Source organism: Pseudopipra pipra, chromosome 5, assembly GCF_036250125.1.
Source record: "Pseudopipra pipra isolate bDixPip1 chromosome 5, bDixPip1.hap1, whole genome shotgun sequence".
In the NCBI taxonomy this organism is placed as follows: domain Eukaryota; kingdom Metazoa; phylum Chordata; class Aves; order Passeriformes; family Pipridae; genus Pseudopipra; species Pseudopipra pipra.
In genome coordinates, this window is record NC_087553.1 from 50,872,025 (window position 1) to 50,892,668 (window position 20,644).

General features: G+C 38.0%; 1 protein-coding gene across 3 annotated transcripts in view; it reads left to right on the forward strand.

Annotated features, from left to right (window-relative positions):
* The window catches only part of ST7 (suppression of tumorigenicity 7), a 138,943-nt gene that overhangs the window by 97,971 nt on the left and 20,328 nt on the right, over positions 1-20,644 (forward strand). For all 3 annotated transcript variants that reach the window (XM_064656046.1, XM_064656047.1, XM_064656048.1), the window contains 2 exons: positions 134-231; positions 12,193-12,307. In XM_064656046.1, the coding sequence (XP_064512116.1) occupies positions 134-231; positions 12,193-12,307 (213 nt within the window). The remainder of the gene's footprint in view (positions 1-133; positions 232-12,192; positions 12,308-20,644) is intronic.

Below are 20,644 nucleotides of genomic sequence, written 5' to 3' on the forward strand. Positions count from 1 at the left end.
TTTTATTAAAATTCTCATTAAAATATTGATGGTAGTGAATAAGAAAAAAATGGCAAGAAAACTGTGTTTTGTGTTGGAGTAGTAAATAAACCTTTGTTTTATCTTAATGCTGTTTCTTTTTCTTTTTATACAGGAAGGGACACCAATGTGTTAGTATATATTAAAAGGAGGCTGGCAATGTGTGCAAGGAAGCTGGGAAGGACCAGGGAAGCAGTGAAAATGATGAGAGATGTGAGTTTGGATTTCTTTCACATGTGATATTTAGATAATAGTAGCATAGAAATGATCCACATTTTCTTACAAGTTAGGAGCTGTTCCTGCTGCATTCAGCACTGCTGATAGTTGTTTTGTATGTGTAATGTACATAAAGATTAATTTTAGAGATCATTTATTTATAATGAAAGCAACGTAAAATACCAGATGGATGGTTACCCATGCACACTGAATTTCCCATCCTGGTACATGTGCAGTGGAGGGCAGTATTTAATTATTTGATCATGAAGTTAGTAATATTTTTTTCTGAAGCATGTGGCGAATGCTTCTTATTTAATAAGCACATCTTAAGTATTCTACTTTCTCCTTGCAAAGCTGCAGTTTGGCTCTGTGCATTGTTTGTGTCACACTTTTCAGACATGAGGACAGTGTTATTTATTTATGGAAAACCTATCACTGAAAGTAATTAATCTCTAATGAACTGAACTCCCTTAGAGATAGGGGTTGACTGTATCCCAGTTTTGTAGGCAGGGGAGCTATCAATGGTAGTCATAAATCAATAAACTACAAAACTACAAATTTGAAACACCAAACTAGCTATTTTGGAGATGCCAGAAGGGGCAGCTGTCTGCATTAGGCATTGTATATGTTTCAGAAATGTAAAATGCTCAAGTTTAGAGGTACCTGTGAGTGCCCAGCAGTTCTTCAAGTGAGATCCCCTGGATGCAGATTAGGAACACAATTCTTTGAGGAGATGACTTGCATCACCCAGGGTAGCAAGTCTGTGACAGAAGGAGGAATGGAGCCCTAGAGCTTCTGGGCAAATGATGGTAAAACTGTTTTCTGTGTTTCTTACACTATATATTCCAGCTCCCGCAAAAGTCGAATAGAGATGAATCCAGCAAGAGTTCTGTAGGTTAGGCTGAAGGAGTTAAATTTCAAATGCACAAAATGAAATCCCAGACCAGAATGAAGCACCTGCAAAGTGTGCTTTAGGCAGCTCAGATGAATGATCCAGACACCTGCCTAGTGAAAAAGGAAATTCTTATTGCGAGTCAGTGGGAATTTTAATGTAAAAAGGCAAGTGACTTTCTCTGGAGCTGAGGCACTTGCATCAGTGGCAATAGGGCAAGTATGTCTGCCAGCTTGGAATCCAGTGCCACCATCTTCTCCTGGAACTGGACCACTTATGAGTATTTTTTGAAAACATTGAGCAGGGTTCATCATAATAATGCAGGTCCTCATCCTGAATAATCTACCAGATGGGAACTTTGTTTCCTTACTCTCACTGGGGTTTTTTAAGCACACAACTCTCGATCTCCAGAATCACTAGAATTTGAGACTGAGGTGTTGAAAAAGGATTTGTCAAAAAAACAGCCGTTACATAGCTAGGAGAATGAGAAAGAGGTATGAGGAAGAAAGACCTGGGTTTGCAGTCTTCTGATCAGTTGAGGGAATGTTGATTTCAAAAACAGAGTTTTCAGTCCAGCCAGCTCCACTGATTTTTCATGAATTTTGTTACACAGACAGTCTGGGACAAATACTGAAATATTTTGGGGACAGACATTGGAATTCCAAGTTCTGGCATTAATATACAAGAAAGATAAAATTTTGAATTTCATATTCAACTGACATACATTGTAATTATGGGAAATTCCAGAGCTTACTATGAGCTGCTGAATGTGTTCTCTGATTTATAGATAGGGCTGTGTGAAACAGATACTCTGTGAAGCTTTCTTCTGCTGATGTCAATATGTATGGATAGTTGTGTATGCAGGACACTGGATTCATGGACTTGGGTGATCCCTCTAGTCCTAGGTTTCTTATGCAAAGTGAGAACCAGAGAGCTTTGATTATAATGAGTGGCTTATTCTGTTGCTAGAGAGAAAATCACCTGAAATTGATAAGCAAAATAGAAAACTGTGGATGTTAAGTACAACGTGGATCTCAAAAGGCAACAATAATAGGGAGACCCTAAGTGTCATTAGACACTTGAAGGACTGAAAACACTCCTCTACAGGAATTAAAGGACTGGATGCAAGACGAAGCAGGTATAAAGATAGAATTTCAGCTTCTGAAGCTTCAACTCAGATCAATGCATTCTGTGTTTTTCCACATACAGACACCGAGCCAAATCCTCAGAACTGAATTTAGATGCCAGTAGAGCTTTTCATTTTAAGCAGCAGAGCTGAGAATTATCAAGTCTCTAGGTGAAATATAAAACCAGCAGTATCTCTAGGTCACAGCTACAGTACACTGGGAGCAAGAGGGGGGTCAAGTCAGCTTTGCAGATGCTTTTCTTAGACTGGTTTGGAGCTACTTATTTCTGATGAATGCACATCCTCCTTTTCGTCATAGAAGACATAAATAATACATTTATGAAGAACTTTGAAGAACGTGAACCTGTCATTGAAGGTTTCAATGTGATTGATGAGGGAGGAGATGAATTTATTCATCTGAAAAAGAATATGAAGAATATGTTGGCTGGGGACTGCTGAATCTAGCATCAGGGGACAGAGGGCGGAGGCCCTGTTTGTGTTTGAAAGATTGAAAACAGGTTTCTCAAGACATGGAACATGATGGAAATGAAGTGTTAAGAGGTTCATGACACCATCTGGGAAATATGATTGGGATGTAGTGAGTCTTTGCCACTTTGAAAAAATAAAACATTTGAGAATGTTTAATTCATTGCATATATGAGGCCATCTTGAGGACATTACTGATGGATTAGATTGTCTTACTTGAATTTTTTGTAAGAAAAGACTGATATCCTGCTTAAAACACCTTAGTGGAATGAAAATGAGTTGTTAGTGACTTAAGATTTTGATTTTATGGTTATATACACTGCTGATAGGAAAATCATAATCTTTAATATTATTTTGAAGGTAGTAAAAACCATGTTTTTTTTAAAAACTGATTAAAAAAACTTTAAAATCAAGGGTGCTTTAATTTAAAAACATGGGTAGGAATTTCTGTTGCTTCTGTGATTGATTTTGAGGTAGTATTTTTTTGCTGGCTTTTCTGCTTGGATGTAATTCATTTAGTTGAGTTGAATTAGTGAGAATTACAAACCTGTAATTTCCATGGAAACATGTAATGGAATCATACATAGGTGTCACTTTTGCTTGTATTTCTGATGATAATTATTTACTATATTTTGCTATAGAAACCAGCAGCTGTCACTATTTGTATATATTGAGTTAACTTGTGATCTCATTTTGATTAGTGTATTGTTGGAATAAGTCCACTGTGGTCAACAGAGTTATTCCAGTTTTATTCTTGTTTATACAGAGCGTGAGGCAACTAGATTGCTTTTACTGTCCCTGAGGAGAAAGTCTACAGTGCTGGTTGTTTTATTTGTTGTGCTGATTATGTTACGAGGATTTAAACTAGTTTGTTCTAAATGATATTGGAAAATTTAGTATATGCAGAGGCGAACGGCTGTAATGGTGGCTGTGGGGAATCTTTTGTATCCCTTGGTGTTGAATCTTCATTGTGGACAATGTTCCAAGCCAGGCAGCTACATGGTGATGAGCTTGTGCCAGCTGCTTTCTGTCTGCTCTTTTCAGATTCCCTCACCATTACAATGGAAGAAAACAGAAATGCGCTGGGTTTGTGTTTTGTGTTTTTCATTGATTGAAAACAGAGAGGATGTGCAGGGTATGCAAAGGCACTTCTGTCTGTGCTTCAAGGGGAGCTGGATCAGTGACTGCACCACTGAATTCAGGAGCAGACCGACACAGTTACTTCTCTTAACTGGGTCAATGGAACATCCAGGCGAAAATGCACCATGCAAGAAAGTGAATTGTCAAGTTAATTGGAGCTTCTTGAGATTGTTCTGGAGAACATTTGGCCTGTGGAACAAGCTTTAACTGAAGGGTGATGTATGTTTATGAAAGAGAATGGTGACAGGCAGAAGGCTTACTAGCGGACAAAGCAAACGGAAGCTCGTAATTGCTTCCTCCTTCAGAGAGAAGATGAAAGAAACTCATTCTAGAGTGTATTTATCTCCTAACCCATGGCCCTGTGCTCCCTTGAAGACTGCTTTGTATTCTTCATAAGTATGTGTTTCTGAGACACAGTGAAGTTGCAATTTGCTCTATGCTTTGTAGCTTTGTTTATAAATGAGTGAGGTTTAGGGAGAGAAGAGGATCTCCAGGTCTTTCCTGGAGAAGGATAGAAACAAAAACACTTTTTAAGGGTCAGAAAAGTGCATTTTATATCTGGGATCAGTCATATCTGCTGAGAAATTACTCTTCAGATTCTGATAAAGGACCTAGAAGTCTACTTATTCCTGAGAACCTTGTTGAGGGTATTTCAGTTGGATGTGTTTATGTGTTTGTCTTGGTGCCCACCTGCAGTCTCTAAATGTGTATTTTATGCCACAGAAGACACCTAAGCAAAGCAGCTTGTATTGCTAGAGTGTTGCATGCTTATCAATGGACTGCATGATAAGTTCTTTAAACACTCAACTTAAAATGGTTTAAGAGGTTATGTCACTTGAAGGCTTTGAAAGGGTACTCAATCACACTAAATCAGTTTTAATGATATGGGTAGGTTGGGTTTTTATGACCAGTGCTTTTAGTGATTTTTGCTGGGATGATGGTTCTGCAAATCTAGCATACTTTCTTGGCAACCTCTTTTGCTAGGCTTTGAATAAGGATTTCTGTTCAATATTCTGTTGAAGTCTGTATTCTTGTGTGTGCATTGCTGATTTCCTCTTGAGTAGTGCAAATACATAGCCAGGAGTGTTCTGCACATTGACTTATGAAGCTGTGTGAAACAAGGAGAGTACTAATTGCTAATAAAGATGTCGTGATCCCTAGCAACTTAACACAATTCCTGCAGCTACTTGCATCAACAGCTACTGTCTGTCTCTCCCAAATGCTTCTGGGCTCGAGGCAAGGATTAGTGAGTCAGATTCTTTGGCTTGTTTTACACAGGTCAGGTTAGTCAGGCTACTCTGCCTTGAATGGGATTCTAGCTTTACTAACATCTATAGCGGTTGTTTTAAGTACCATTTATTACCATTTAATAAAATTTATAAATATTTATAAAAATATTTATTTAGTACCATTTATAAAAGGGAAAGTACTTCTTAGTTAAATGAGACCAAGAGTTATCTCACAGATATTAGAAGAGTGCTATTCTTGTGAATGGTGATATTTGCCCATCTTTACCAGTCCTCAGTTAATTCTTGTTCTGACACAGAATCACTGCAATAATAATAGCAAGTGATAAAAGCCGATTTTAATATTTTCTTATGTCTTTGTATTCAAATGTGGTTTGTTTTGTCACAGATTCACATAGTATGGCAAGTGGGAAAGGCGGGTTGGAACATCTCTCATTTCAATGGGCTCTTAAACAAAACGGAGACTTCTGTGATTTCCCTGATGGTGTTTATCCCTTCCTTTTTTCTGCACGACTCAGACCCCTCACTTTTATTCATGACTGTGATTCTGTGCAAAACTCATAAGCTAGAAATTTGGTGACTACAACCTAAACTGCTAATAATGTTTCTTACATAAATTATAGGTTTCCAGCATTGGGATTCTGTTAAGCTAGAATATGGTCACATAGTCTTGGTAGGAGCCCTGGTAACTTGGATTCCTTTTTGTCCACCATCTTGCATCACTCCATGTTCAGAGGCTTTGTATTGTCCTTTAATTATGGTCTTCCATCTCTCTGGAATGTCCTAGCTCATTTTTGAGCTGCTAGATAGTTTCCTCACTTTAATTTCATTTAAAAATCCACTTCTAAAAATGTCAGTTTCTACAAAAAGTACTTTGAGATGATTTTTCAAGGACTAATTCTGCTTCTGTCTACTGCTTTTGCCACCTCTTAGTAGCCACTTTTACTTTCAGGGAGAATTAGATGTAGTAAGTATGACTTTTCATGAGCAGGTTGATTCTAGTTGAAGGTGTCCTTGCCCACAGCAAGGGGGTTGGAACAAGATGATCTTTCATGTCCTTTCTAGCCCAAACCATTCTATGATGCAAATAAAGGAATTTTTTTTAACAGGACTATGAGTAATGACTTTATTTTCATGCTTTGTAAAATTACTAATATTTGATGTAACAAACAATTATAATTTAGCACTGTTATTAGTTTTATATGGTGGGATTGTTTTGTACTAAATGTAGATCTGGAACAACTTGCACTCTTCTGGGTCCATGCCACATCTGCCTTTAAAATTCTCTTTATTCCTGAAATACATACATTTTTACAACATAGTCTAAATTACAGCATTTTCATAATTATATTCCTTAAAGAACTCAAGTCGTACTGTGATAGTTTTCACTCTAGGCCTTCCTGGAGACCAGCTTGTAACCAGGAAGGAACTAGGAAGGTGACCACAGAAGTATTCCATGCTATTCCTTTACGTAATCCTCCAATTAAGAGAGAACATAAAGGCTGCGTGTTGTAGCATGTTTCCTTAGAGTTTGCATGTTTAGTAAGATATTTTTCACTCTATTGACTCATTGTTAATCCTACATTGAAGAGAAGTCATGTTACCTTTGAATATTATGGAGCACTTGGTCTAAATTCAAACTTAAAACTGAATATTGGCAGATTATAAACCCGTGCCATCCCACAGTTAGTGTAAGCTGGATCTGGGTCTCTCTTCTGACACTCTGAAGATGTTATATTTCCTGAATTCCACATATGGATGAAAATATGGGGGATCCTGCTGCTAATCATTTGCAAGCTTCAAAACAGATCTGACAGATTTGGCTTCTTAGCTCCTATCCTCTCTGAGCTGTGAAAGAGTAACTGTGGAGCTGCTTCCAAACAAAATAGTGATTATTTGCCAAAAGGAATGCAGCACTTAGAGAAAGTAATGAATTGACAGAATCCTACTGTTGCTCTAATTAAGCAGAACTTTAATTCAGGTAGGTCCTGTGCATTTCAGATCATTTTCCAACTCAGAGAGCTATGAGAGGGTCTGTTTGCATCACATGAATCCCACTCACAGTGAGACTGTGCTTGAATGAGTTTGACTCCTAGGACCAGGAGTTAGACTAATTTTTAAGCATCTGTTAACAGGGCTTTTTTGTGTGCTAGCCTTAGTCTGCTGACAATGTTTCTTCCCTTCTGTCCTTGCCAGGTGAGCTGGCCAGGAGAAGAACTAAAGATTGGTGTATCTTATTAGACATCAGAGGGGCAACATGGAGTAAGGTTGCAAATGCCTCAAGCCCAGAATGAGCTTCAGTCAGAGCTTAGACATCTGAAAGGTCAGCTGTAGCCAATGAAGCCCACAGAAATGGAGGTTTCTGTTTTTCTGCTCAGAAATGGCTTGGAGTTTTGCCTTTTCTACCTTGTTCAGTTGACAGTTCTTGGAGATTATAGGTCATATACCAGAAAGCAGTTTTTGCAAAGCACTTGTGAAAATGACAGTGCTATCCATACTGTGTGCTTGATTCTTCAATGGTGGTGGACAGGTTTTGCCATTTTAGATACCCACTGCAGGAACATACACACTAGGAATTAAGGTTGTAACAGTTTCACTGGTTGCATTGAATTTCCTTTGTTTGCTTGATGTTTTTTCATTTTAAGATGAATTCATTTTCCCTTTTTATAAATGCATTCAGTTGAATACATTGACCTGAAAATGTTTTTGTTTGTTTGTTGAGAAGATAGGAGTACAAGCAGCAGTGAATGGTTGCATGCACTGCCTGTAAAATATGTGGCCATGCATACAGCCATAATGCAAATGGAGCATAGGTATGTCAACACCAGGTTATATATAAGATCATTTGTTTATCCACCTTTGTATTCCCTTGAGTCCTGGGGTCTAGTTGTAGGCATAAGCTGCAGGTTTAAGCAGTTTTCTACACAAATAATGTTTCTTTGCTAATTGGTGCATGATGTTAATGTCATTACAAGGAGAATAACAGATGCAGCAGTTAAAGCTACATTCCTTGAAAATGTTAAAAAAATTAGATCTTAATGAGAAAATCCTGGTGACTGAGATATTCTCAGGCAAGGCAGTCTTCTTCATTAAGCTGTCCTTAGGGAGATAAAACTTGTTCCTCATCTAGTAAATCAGATGTGGATTTCCTTCTACCATAAAGCATTTTCTGTGATGATCATAGCTTCATATCCATCACAAAATCGTTGAACCTACACCCTGCAATGTAAATTGAGGTGAGTCTGTGAATACAGAGCTCCCAGAACTAGTCTTAAGATATCCAGTCTTATTTCCAGAATTTTTCTGCGAACTTATACTCCAAAAATTTTATTTATCTAAAAAATTAAAACTTAATAATTATCTGCAAAAGCTACCATTTCTGTATATTTGTAGTATACCTAATGAATCTTTCAAAGAAAAGCAGTTCTACTTTCTACGCCTGTACGTATTTCCCCCCAAACGTGCAGAGCAATTAGAACAAAATATGTACTATCCCAGCCCCAGGTCTGAATTCCATCACTAGAAAGTATTTTGATACAAGTTTGAAGTAAAATCCTTGTGAATATAGATTTGGTATGATGTGTTCAATAGCTGTTTGAATATCCTTATGTTGTAAGGAGGGAATACGATCATAGCCATGTGGTGTGTGTTTTCATATGGTATGAACATGAGCTTAGCTCAGTGGGACACTTCTCTTTAGTATCAGCCAAGAAACCAACTAACTGCAATTTTACAATGGCATTTTTAGTTCTAATTAGTGTTTAAAACGCTGCAGTGGCTCTGGTGAGAAATCTTGAGTTCTGAATTCGATGGCTGCTCTCTTGAATTCCAAAGGTGTAGAGAAAGATGATAACAGAGCCTTTGTCTTTTCTTCAAGTGTGGTGCTTGCCACTCAAATGAAAACATTTGTCAGGTTACAGTAAAAACGTAAAGATAATTAAAATTGATAAGCCAAATGATTTGGCAGATATTGGTCTGTAACTTTGCAGAAAATAAATGCAGAGGGTTGTCTGTGCCTCTTAAACTGGAAGCCAGATTAGAGCTCAGTGCTGTGTGGGTCTGGAGAATGGAGGGTGTGTTTTTTATCTTGTGTTTGGGGATAGCGTGCCCATCTTTACATCTCTGTGTGGAGTATGAGCCAGCTCCCTCTCCATCTGCTAGGGAGGGGAGGGGAGCAAGCTCACAGTCTGCTCTGCGTAGCTCCTCAGCATGATGGAGTATATGACCTGCCCTGACTATTCACCAGACCTGTGGGGCAATTTTTTCTTCCCCAGTGTTTGCTTTCACTATGAGGCCTAAAAGATGGCGTGTCATAATACTCCTTCGTCCAAGTGGCTTTACTTTCTGGCAAGTTTCTCAGAAACCAAATTTTTACTGTGACTGGAAATTATTTGCAGTGAAAACTATATACTCTACATCCAGAAGTGACAGAGAAATGAGTTCATGCCTTCTTTTCTTTCTTTTAATAGCAAACATGCTCTCATTTATGCACAGTCAGTGTTCAAATAGCTGAGTGGCCACTTAGAGGTGTTTTATTTTTGAGGCTACAATATCAACTGAGTTCATTATTACTGGGTTGGACTTCTTAACATTTGACTTTTCCCAGATGAAACCTTTTTTAACACTTACCAGTTTGAAGGCCTGGCAGTCCAGACAATTACCTTTATTCTCCTGCTGTCTGAGAGAGGGTTTATCACTCTGACAGAACGTAATTAAAATAGAAAAAACCCAAAAGGTTAGTGAGTGATGTCAGTGAGAGACAGAGAACCAGAGTAAGAGCTTTTACTGGCTAGAGTACATCTATAAACTAGCTGCAGCTCTTCCCTTCACTGATGGAGGGAATGTTATTCTGCCAGCTGTTATTCTCAATGAGCAGGGATAATCCTTCTCAATCCCCTAGAGGGGTTTCTTTGCAAGATGTTCATTCTAAAATTCTCATATTTGCATAGAGCCAGATTCTGTCATGCTCTTTCCTGCCAAATAGTAGCTTCCTCTCTTAAAAATCAAATAGTTAGTAAGGACAAGAATGAAGACAAGTAGACTCTGTGACGGGTCTTTAACTGATGAATCCAACTATGTGGATTTTCACCTGCGCTTATTTTTGTTCATGAAAAATGACTTAAACTTTTTATTTTATTCTCAAATCCTTCCATTTAACCTAGGTGAGCATCAACGTCTGTGGTCTCTTGGTGTTTGTTGTTTTTTTTTTTTTTTAGTGGAGGAGAAAAGCCTGCAAACTATGCAGTTTTGTTAATGTTGTTTTTCACAGGTTTAGCTCCTACCAGTGAAACTGAGAGCTTTATGGCCATCCCCATGCCATTAACATGAAAAGTTCAGTGCTTTCTTTCAGCTGCTATCACAGTGATCCTGATTCTCACCAAAAATTTATGTCATCAGTTAAACAAAATACTGCCATCCTTGCCTTTTATATTTTAATAATCCTCAAACTGCAGCAAAGTCATTGCCATCCAGACAGACAAATTTAGAATCTTAATTCTTAAGGTCAGAATAGTTCTTACATTATCTTATGCCAGATCATTTCACAAGGAAGAAGTTCTCTGTGCTTTGCTTCTCTGTTTACCTGTTGAGGTCTCTTTCTTAACAGTGAAGATGCTCTACTGCATTACCTGTTTCTCATCTTCTGAAGTTCTTGGTGAATTTTTGCCCCTCGTGTTTCAATCCTGCTTTACTTTTTGCTTATGTTACCTGTTTGTGAGATTAAGATTTGCTGGTTCTCATCAGTTTCTCTTTACATCTTGAAAGGTAGATTTAGTAAGTGACAGAGTTTTCAGATCTAGCTTGTTATTTTCAAATAGAGCAAGGCTTAGCTTGAATAATTTTCTTTACTTGGTTTTTTATAGCATTTCTGTTGTCATAAACCATATCAGAGAGATAGTAAATGACAGTGTTTCCCTGCAGGTTCCTGAAGAACAGTGGTAATATCAGCTATCCTAGTTCTGCACTGTCTGGGACCTTTTTGTACTGAATGTACATCACGTAGGCAGTTAAACAACCATAAAGAAGACATAAAGAAGCAAGGATCTTTTAACACTTCAGTTCTTTAGAGAATCACTCTGACAATAAAAATATTGTTTTGTCCATTCTGCAGTGAAAAATGTGGATGCTTGTTATAAGTGTGACTTCAAAAACAAGATGCGATAAAATATCAACTTCAGTCATTTGAATCTGTGCAGATATTAAAACTGAGGATATCTAAAAACAAATCCATGGTATCTCTCCAAGGCTTGGTTCGTAAAAAAAAGGCACTTAACGTCTGAAAGTATTAGATTATTTTAAGTACACATTCAGTTTATCATACAAGATGAAGTCCTCAGTTATTGTGTTAGATTTGTATAAACTTTACCTTTCCTATTGTTGCTGCCTTTTCCTTCTTTCTTTTTTTCTTTCTTTCTTTTTCTTTTTCTTTTTCTCTTTCTTTTTCTCTTTCTTTCTTTTTCTTTCTTTTTCTCTTTCTTTCTTTCTTTCTTTTATTTTTGGGGTTTGGGGGGGGGGTGCTTTTTTGTTTGTTTGGTTTGGGTTGGGTTTTTGGGTTTTGGTTGGTTGGGTTTTTATATTGCCCACAATTGCAGTTGTATTCTAAAGTATTCACAATTACAAATTCTGGTATCACATGTTTGATAATATGGCTTCTTTCATTTGATGTTATTGTGATTTTTTTTCAATGTATTTTCTGATTTTTCCACTAATATACTGGAGAGGTGCTGGATTACTTACTACTGATATACTGGAGCTACACTGTTGAAGATTCTTTTCCAGAACCATAACTCTTCTTCACTTTGAAGAAGCCTATTATTTGAAGGAGAGTTATGTATTCAGATAGCTGTGTTGTTGGATTTCACTAATTACATCCTATGCAACCATGTCTTGTCAAGAACCTGACCTAGCATCCATTAAGAGCTTATAAATTTCTGAGATAATAGTGAACTCTGGTAAAGGACTAAGAGCAAGGGGAACTGAGAGCTTTTAACTTGGTGTTGAGTATTTCAATGCATTTTGAACAATTTCCACATCAATAATCTAACCCTTTCATATATTATTGATTTTAGTTGATGAAGGAGTTTCCTCTGCTCAGCATGTTCAACATCCATGAAAACCTGCTAGAGGCTTTGTTGGAACTGCAAGCATATGCAGATGTTCAGGCAGTCTTAGCAAAGTATGATGGTAAGTTCAAATATGTATTTGTATTTTCTCTATATGGTACACACTGAAAAAATATTTCTAAGTCAAACTCTTAAAATTTAGGAAACACTGTAATTAAATTGATTGACATGAGCTTCATACATGCCCTTGCACAGTCCTTAATCCAAAGATTAAACACTGTACATTTTTTCTGCCAACCCATGCTTAATTCATTGTACAGGGTAATGGAAGTCACTAGCAGCTCTTCAGTGCTTTCTTTGCTTTCTGTTGGTGTTTAAAGAATGATTGTTTAGGTTCTGCAGACTTTTTATTGCATGCTATTCAAACCTTGTCTGAAGAAAGGATTATCAGTTCCCTTGTGGACTTTCCTATGAATGTTGACTTAGTAGCATACAAGTGCTTTACAAACATTAATTGATTTAACTTCATACCAATCTACTGAGTAGCAGACTTGATGTCTTATGGAGAAAACTTGGCAAGCTCAGAAGACTAGACTAGATGAACTTTTTGTATTAATTTTTTGTATTTTTTAGTAAACATTGGTTTGTGCAGCATTACATCTCTTTTTATGTTCAAATCACAGGTGCTGCAGCTCTAGCCCCTTGAACTTCAGTTCAAGACACCAGGGTCTCAGAGACACAGAATGAGAAGTGTTTAGCTTAAATTAAGTGGGTTTTCCTTGTATTGTGCAGAAACTTTGTGACTGAAACAGGAATATAGTCCACTTCTCTTGAGCGGTGTTCATCAACCTGCACAGTGCCACTCTTCCTCCTCTTACTGTAGTCTCTGGCTTACTCAGTAGCTACATTCCAAGTTCTGCAACAAGTGAATCAAGGATCCTATAGCTGTCAGTTTCCTATTGTGTTACTGTTGTATAAATGCCTATGAATATGGACACTGGAGCCTATTATATCCACGGTGCTTTGGACACTCTTTCTTGTTGATTCTTAGAAAGAATTGGCTGGTCTTCTGTCCCACTTGTCTTCTTCTTCTGCTTCTCTTTTACATGGTCATTTTCAGCTTTGTATTGCTCCCAGTTGCTATTAGAGGCTCCTTGTTCAGCCAGTACCTCTCATTCCCAGTGCCGTTCTTCTGCCTCTCCTAACTACCTGTCCCAGTCTTCTCTTCAGGGCAGCGATGGTCAAGATACATCTCCTCCTCTCTTAATGTCTTTTCCATCTACTCTTTTCTCTGTGACTTCTGCCTCCTCTTCCTTTGTCATTCTATGTTGCGTTGCCGGGGTGCCAAAAAACTAGAGCGATAAGAGCTCACGCAGAGAATGGCTGCTCACTGTCAGCCTCTGTACTTGGACCCATATCATCACATGGAACATCACAGGGCAAGGGGATGATGCATAAGTTTATTGGGGTACTGAGACGTGTACTTGATGAGCAAAGAATCTTTAAAGGGTATAACCAAAAAAATGCAGAAGCTTCCACTGAATATGTGCTAACTGCTTTCTTCTAACATCTTACAACTTTGGAAATTAAGATAAGTTTAGGAAATTAGGATAAATTTTAATGAGACTCTTAATAGACCATTGGCTTGATACTAACATGATCATACTGGCAGATTTCAGACTCCTGCACCAGACTGTGGCAGAGCTGAGGTTATTTAACAAAAGATAAATAAGCAGCTGATTACAAGTAACATTGGTGATAATCACTGCTACCAGTCCAGTCTGGAACGTTTTCAGCTCTTTCTGGAGACAAATCATTATAAGTAGAGATCAGAATGTCACCCAGGCCCTTCAATACTGCCATTCTGTAGCAGTAATGACTCTAGGAGAGATCTTGGTTGTACTTAGTCTGGTTGAAGAAATCGGCAGTTGAAGTGGTAACATCACTATCTCATAGCTCATTGTATTTCAGTATTCTTGGGACACAGGGAGAGATCCCTATAGTCTTTATTTTGGCATGTTAAGAAGGAAGTAAAAGAAAACGCCTATTTTTATGCCCCAGGCACCACAGGATGTTGGCACCTTCTAGTCTTCCATGTAGTTGTGAAGCAGTAGTCCTGAGAGATAGCAGAACTGTGACAGAACAAGGAATTAAGCCACGCCTTCCCAAATCTCAAGACTAAACTCCAGTGCAAGCTCTACTTTGGCATACTGAAGCACTGATCCCTGGTTTTACACAACACCATGGCGGCAGTTTATGTCTTGGAAATTGAGAAAACTTGAAGGTGTGTTTTGTTTTCTCTGAAGCATCTGATAAGAGTGAAAACAAGTGAGACTTTTAAAAATAAAGCTCTTACTTTGACTGTTTGAACACATGCAGTTTCAGCTCACGCTTTGAGTATGGTGTGTGTATACACTAAGTATGCACAAGGACTCGGCAAACACAGGCTTAACCAGTATAACCCTTATAGTTCATGAGTCTCAGAAGGGCTGTCTCACGGAGTTTCAGCTCATTTTAGAACTCATCAGCTTCATGTGTTGTAAGATTTATTGGAATATAAAACACTGAACTCATTTATACTTTCCTATCTGCAGTTTCTGTTAATCCCACTGCACTGCCTTTTTTTGACTAAGACCAAACCTGATTTACTGTATTTTGATAACATATGAACAAATTATTTCCTTGAGTAGTCTGCCCCCACCCTGGGATAAAAAGTTGGATCACATTATGTGAAACCTCAGCCTCTGCAAGCAGATGCACTGCTTTACCAAAAGCCATGTGTTAAATTGTGTTTATATTATGTACCTGGCAACAGAGCTGATGTCCATACTCATTATTCATGGAAAAAGGGCCTCATTAGTGGAACAGCATGCACTGTTGCTGAGCTACATCATTATGGTTTCAGAGTTCAATGTCTATCAATAAGAGTGAGTATGACCTAAATACTATTGAATTCTGAAAATATTTTTGGCTCTGATATAACTCATATCCATGTTATTTACAGCAGAAATAGTTATGGCTGCTAAAGAGACTGTTCTTGATGGAATAAGCTAATGATATTTGTAGTAGATAGTCTCTCTGCTCCTCTATCCTTGCTTTTTAGACAGATTGTTTTCCAGTGGACTTGGGCTGCATGTTCTGATGCTTAGAGCAACTGATTTATTAACTTCCCTGGTCAGCCAGTTGCTTTGATAGATATTATCTGGTAACCTGGGCACTGTGTGAAAACTCAGATTTTTCTGGCAATTGAAAGTCAGGTTTAGAAAGAATACATGCTTCTGTATTTAGTCTTAGTGATGCAATGGCTCCTCTCTAAACCTGTCCTTCCTTTCATTTTTTAATAGAACAGTGTTTTTCAGTGAGACTATGGTATGACACCTTTTTATTTGTTAATAGCTTACTTAGCAGAACCCTACTCTTTTGTAGAGACTTGCAGATTGATGAACCAATTGCATGCAGCCATCAGTTGCATTAGCTATGGTCTCCAGAGGTTTTGTGTGTGTGTGTGTGTGTGTGTGTGTGTGTGTGTGTGTGTGTGTGTGTGTGTATATTTGAGATCACGTCTCCATCCATTTCATTAGTTGCCATATTTATGTTTGACATTTTTGAGAAGATGTTCTACCTAGTGGAGCTAACTGGGAAGGTGTTCTAAGTGCAATAAAGGGTTTTCTTCTGAGTTAAAAGATGTAGCAAGTAGCAGTATGGAAGCAACCATTAACTCATGCACACTATTTTATAATCCTTTTGTTTTTTTGAAGGAGAGATCTTAAGAAAAAGGTTTTTTTAGTTAAGGTCATACTGAAGTCTAGTCTACTTACTTACCTCAAGAGATGGAAATCATGTGACACCTGCAGTTTGTGTAACAGTAATCAAGAGAATAGTTTGTCTTTGTTCGTATCACATCTTTTTCAGCTTCTGCTTCTAAGAACTAGTTTCTTTCCTCATGTCAAAATCACTTGTCACTTCAGCTAGGTCTCTGCATCAGTTCTATGTCTGTTCATACCATCTGGTCTCCTCTTTTTTGCCATATGATTATGTGGGGTTTTTCATTTGTCCTGTATGTGCAAAACCACAAAAAGTCTAAAGTAATTTTACTAATCTTACTCTTTTTAATCTTCTGTATCAGAATTTTTTCCTTCCCCTCTATAGGCATTTAGGATTGAATTTGGTCAAGTTAAAGGGGCTGACACCTGCTTGGTCACTGATATGCATCTCAGCAAGAGTTGCATATGAAATGTTTGAAAGCAGCAGTTGTAAGTTTTAGTTGTGGTCATGGCAAATTTTTGTTTGTGCTGAAGTGTTTTTTCCATACCATCAGGGACCGAAGTCAAGCCCTTAGCATACATAGTGGCCATGGGTTTGTGTTTGATTGGGTGTTTCCCACCACTGAGGAAGAATGTTAAAAGTACAGAGAATCAGAACTGTTTTATTTTGTAAGCACTGTGTTCATAGTTGTGCTCCCTCCAGCATGTTTTCTACCATGTTTTGTGGAAAAAATGAATTGACTGTTCTAATGGGAGATAATACTGCAGAATATTACATCTTTTTAACAGTGTTTTTCCCCTGATGTTCAGTTCATACTTTATTGATTTCCATCCTTGTTTTTAGTCATTTGTATGAGTTTAATTCACTTTCTTTCTTAATATTTTTGTCTTCATAGATGACTGGATCTCTCTTTTGTCATCACCAGTCCATCCTGCACATATTTATTTGCTAGAGCACTTTCAGTCTTTCCCATAAGCAATTCTTCCTACCCCTTGTGTAAGAGTTGACAATCTAACCTGCAGGTGCCAAGAACTAGAGGGGTTCTGTGCTGACAGAGCAAGTGTTGGCCTAACACTTAAACATGAGAGTCTGCAGAGAGGCTGAGGGACAGAAAATCAGAGCTGGGATTTGCCCCCAAGCCATAGTACAATATATGTCCTGTATTCCACCATTCTTTGTTTTACCTCTTCGCATAACTTCTTCCAGTTTGTTGATACACTTTCAGTAACATATTTGAAAATACGTGAATGATTCCAGCAGCTTAATGTTGTCTCTCTATAGTGCTGTGTGAAGAATTTAGATGATATATGGCATATTTGGGATATCCATAGCATCTTTCCATTAGTTCAGTCTCACAAAGCAACTGCTTAAGAAGCAAATGAATAGTAAGAATTCATTGTCTTGACCCTCCCCATACCTGACTGCAGCTAATGGAAAGAAAATGCTCATAAATTAAGTCTAGACTTTTGTATTCTGTTTAAACATACAAGCAATAAGGAAGAAGGAGAGCCTTTTTTAGAATGACACATCAGTTCTTATTAGGCAAAAATGCCGTGATGGATTTGACAGCAGAATAGCAGTCACATCTTTCAGCACATTGTGGGAGCTCCACCAGTAATCACAGGAGGGTGGGAAACAGTGTATGTGAAGATATTTTGCCAGATGGCTCACAGAGCTGGACACAGTCATTTATTAAAACTTCACTTTGGTTCCTGACAGAGTATGTATCTCCTAGGACTAGTTTGGACATGATTCCCTTGCTAAATTCAAGTTGTTACCAGACATAATTGTTTTTATGCCTTTCTCTAAAATATGAGGGTGCAGTTTTGGAGACGAACACTAAATTATATGAGGATTTTTAAGTATTGTGGTCATCAGACCAGCATATAACAGAACCAAGTACTTATGGTCTAATATGGAGCAAATAAAAAGCAAAACACTTCTGAAGGGAAGCTGGCATGAACCTGCTGAGGACTGTCTCAGTTGGACTAGGTGATGTCCAGAGGTCACTTCCAACCCTAACTGTTTCGTGATTCTGTGATAAACACAGACATTCGTATATATTTCTTCCACTCTTAGGGGACAGTAGGTATTATCCTCAAACAAGTACTGCTTGATTATTAAGAGCATAGTATTGGAAGAGTCCTCCTGGGTGAGTCAGGCCCCCCGCTGTTGCATTCTCTGCATGTTACTGCCCCTTCCATGAGCTGAGCAAGCTCCATCCTAGAATTAGCTGTTTTGTTTTCCCCATTGTTCTACCTGGAAATCTGCCTCAAAAATTCACTTCACAGAAACCTTTTAATCTCTGGCCTAGATTTAATTCTGAACTCTTTATTCTTGTGCCAACATTATCCATTACCTAGGCAATCCTTCTCCTTTCCTGATGTTCCGTGTGGGTATGCATAGGGAACAGTTGTATCTTCTCTCAGTCTTTATTTCATTTGGTTTGATAAAAAACTATCCAGACCTTCTGTTTACTTTTGGTGTTCTTGACCATGGGGGATCAGATTTGAACACAGCATTCTTTGAGAAATCCCATTTCTTCTGCCGAAATGATTCACATGGTGTACCTGAGCCTTACCTCATCTCACCACATTTCCCTTCCTTGCAGATGCCAGCAGTTCATTGTGAATCATCCTGCAATCTCTGTGCACAGACGTTTCTGGCTCAGGAACACATACTGCCTACTAGAAGATATTATTTTGTAATACTGTGTTTTGTTTTAATGTATTTAACCCTATATCAAGCTCCATTCTTACAGCATGATCTCTTAGCCAAGAATTGTAATAATCCTCACAACTTGGTCCATGCAACATCCACTGAACATTCTCCATTCAAGTATCAACGATTAGATGCAGAAACTAGGTTGTATACGTGTAATTAGAAGTTGAGTGGTATCCTTGTTTAACCTCATGGCTGAATTGACATTTTCTTCCTGTCATTCTGGGTTTTGCTGGCTTTTGCTGCTTGCTTTGATGAAATTGAGTGAGCAGCTTTTATCAGCATAACAACTGCTTTTCTTGTGCTACATCAGTTATGTGCTCCAGACCTCTGGATTCCTTCTAGTTCAAACAGATAGAAAAGTGAAATGCTGCTCTCACTGTTGTTAGAAATCTGAGTGAGCATCCTCTGTTTGGTCTTTTTTTTTTCTCTAGAGTTCACCTTTTGCATTGGGAAAATATATTTCCAGGATCTTCTAGTAAGACCTTTCTAGGCGGAAGATCCTTTCTGTGTCATTCTTGCAAACTTTTAAAGGTCAGATCCCAAACCAGCATTATTAGGTTTGAACTGATGCAGGGGAAAATATTTCCCATGAGGTAATGGTGGTTTGATGGCCCAGAGAAACACTTACAGGTAAGGGGAAAATAAGGTATTCTGTTGACCAATTGAAATCCTTATAAATGTTTTTATAAGCACATCGTTGGTTTTCCCATGTGTATTTTTTTCTTTTCCGTTCCTCTACCTTTCACTCCATTTATAATTTCATGAATAAGATTTATACTGAAAGACAGAGACCAGTGTATTCTGAAAAAGGGCATTTCTGCTTATTAGAAATAACTTCTAATGTTAAGGAAAACCTGGTATAAGTGGGGTTATTGAATGTGCTTATAAATATTTTCTCTGCCTGTCATTGAAGATGTGTCTGTGTCTGTAGCTGTCTTCTATTAGTGGAGTAATTAACATATCTATCATCTAGCCTGCTTTGCATGCTGTTGATTGCAATTACTTTAGTCACTACAATTACATACTCCAGTGAAAATATAGTTGGAATATATTATAGAGGAGCTTCCAACAAGATCTGTACATCTCATACTTGAAGGGCAAGTGCATTAGAAGATAATAGAGAGGATTTGACAGGTAGCGTTTTCAAAGTGCCTCAGTCATTTTGACAGTGTTTTCTGTCTAACAGAACATTGTGCCTATTTGCTTTGTTATTAATAAGTGAGGGATGGTGGCTGCTGAGATATGACTCGCTTATCCTCTTAAACTCCCTTTTGTAGCCCTGTCTTGCAAGGCACAAGTTCAGTAAATCACAAGTTTCTCTTAATCCGAAAGTTAGCAAGTTACCCATGATAATTTTGTCGTTCTTAGCAAGTTTAATGAAAAACCAAGGGATAGATAGTTTTTTAGAACAATAGTCAGATAAGCTGCTCCTCACTTTTACAGTGGACTTACTGAAGTGCCTTGTGTTTACTATACTGCATTTGCTATTTACTGTAGGAAGCTCTCACAGTGTGCAGAAGTGTTTGCAGAATCCAGCCTTTAGTGGGTTTGGTTTGTTGGGGTTTTTTTCATCGAGCTGTAGTCTTTAACTTTTTAATGCTGGAATATTTCAGTCGCTATATAATATGTGTCTGCTGGGTAGATTACAGAATCACAGAATATGCTGGATTGGAAGGGACCCACAAGGATCATCAAGTCCACCTCTTATCCCTGCACAGGACCATCCCCAAGAGTCACACCACGAGATTACTAATGTGAAAGTCAATTCTTCTCTGTAACAGTGGGAACAAATATATCATTCAAGTCTGTTAAGGAGCATTTCTCTCTATCTTTTGAATGCTTTATGCCAATTTGCTATTAGAGAACAGGTATAAATTAATTAATGGGTTAAGTCAGGTTTATGGCTGCTGAGTGTCTCTGGAACAGGATAAAATGGCCAGAGACTGTCTGGTGAACGTTTTGCTCCAAC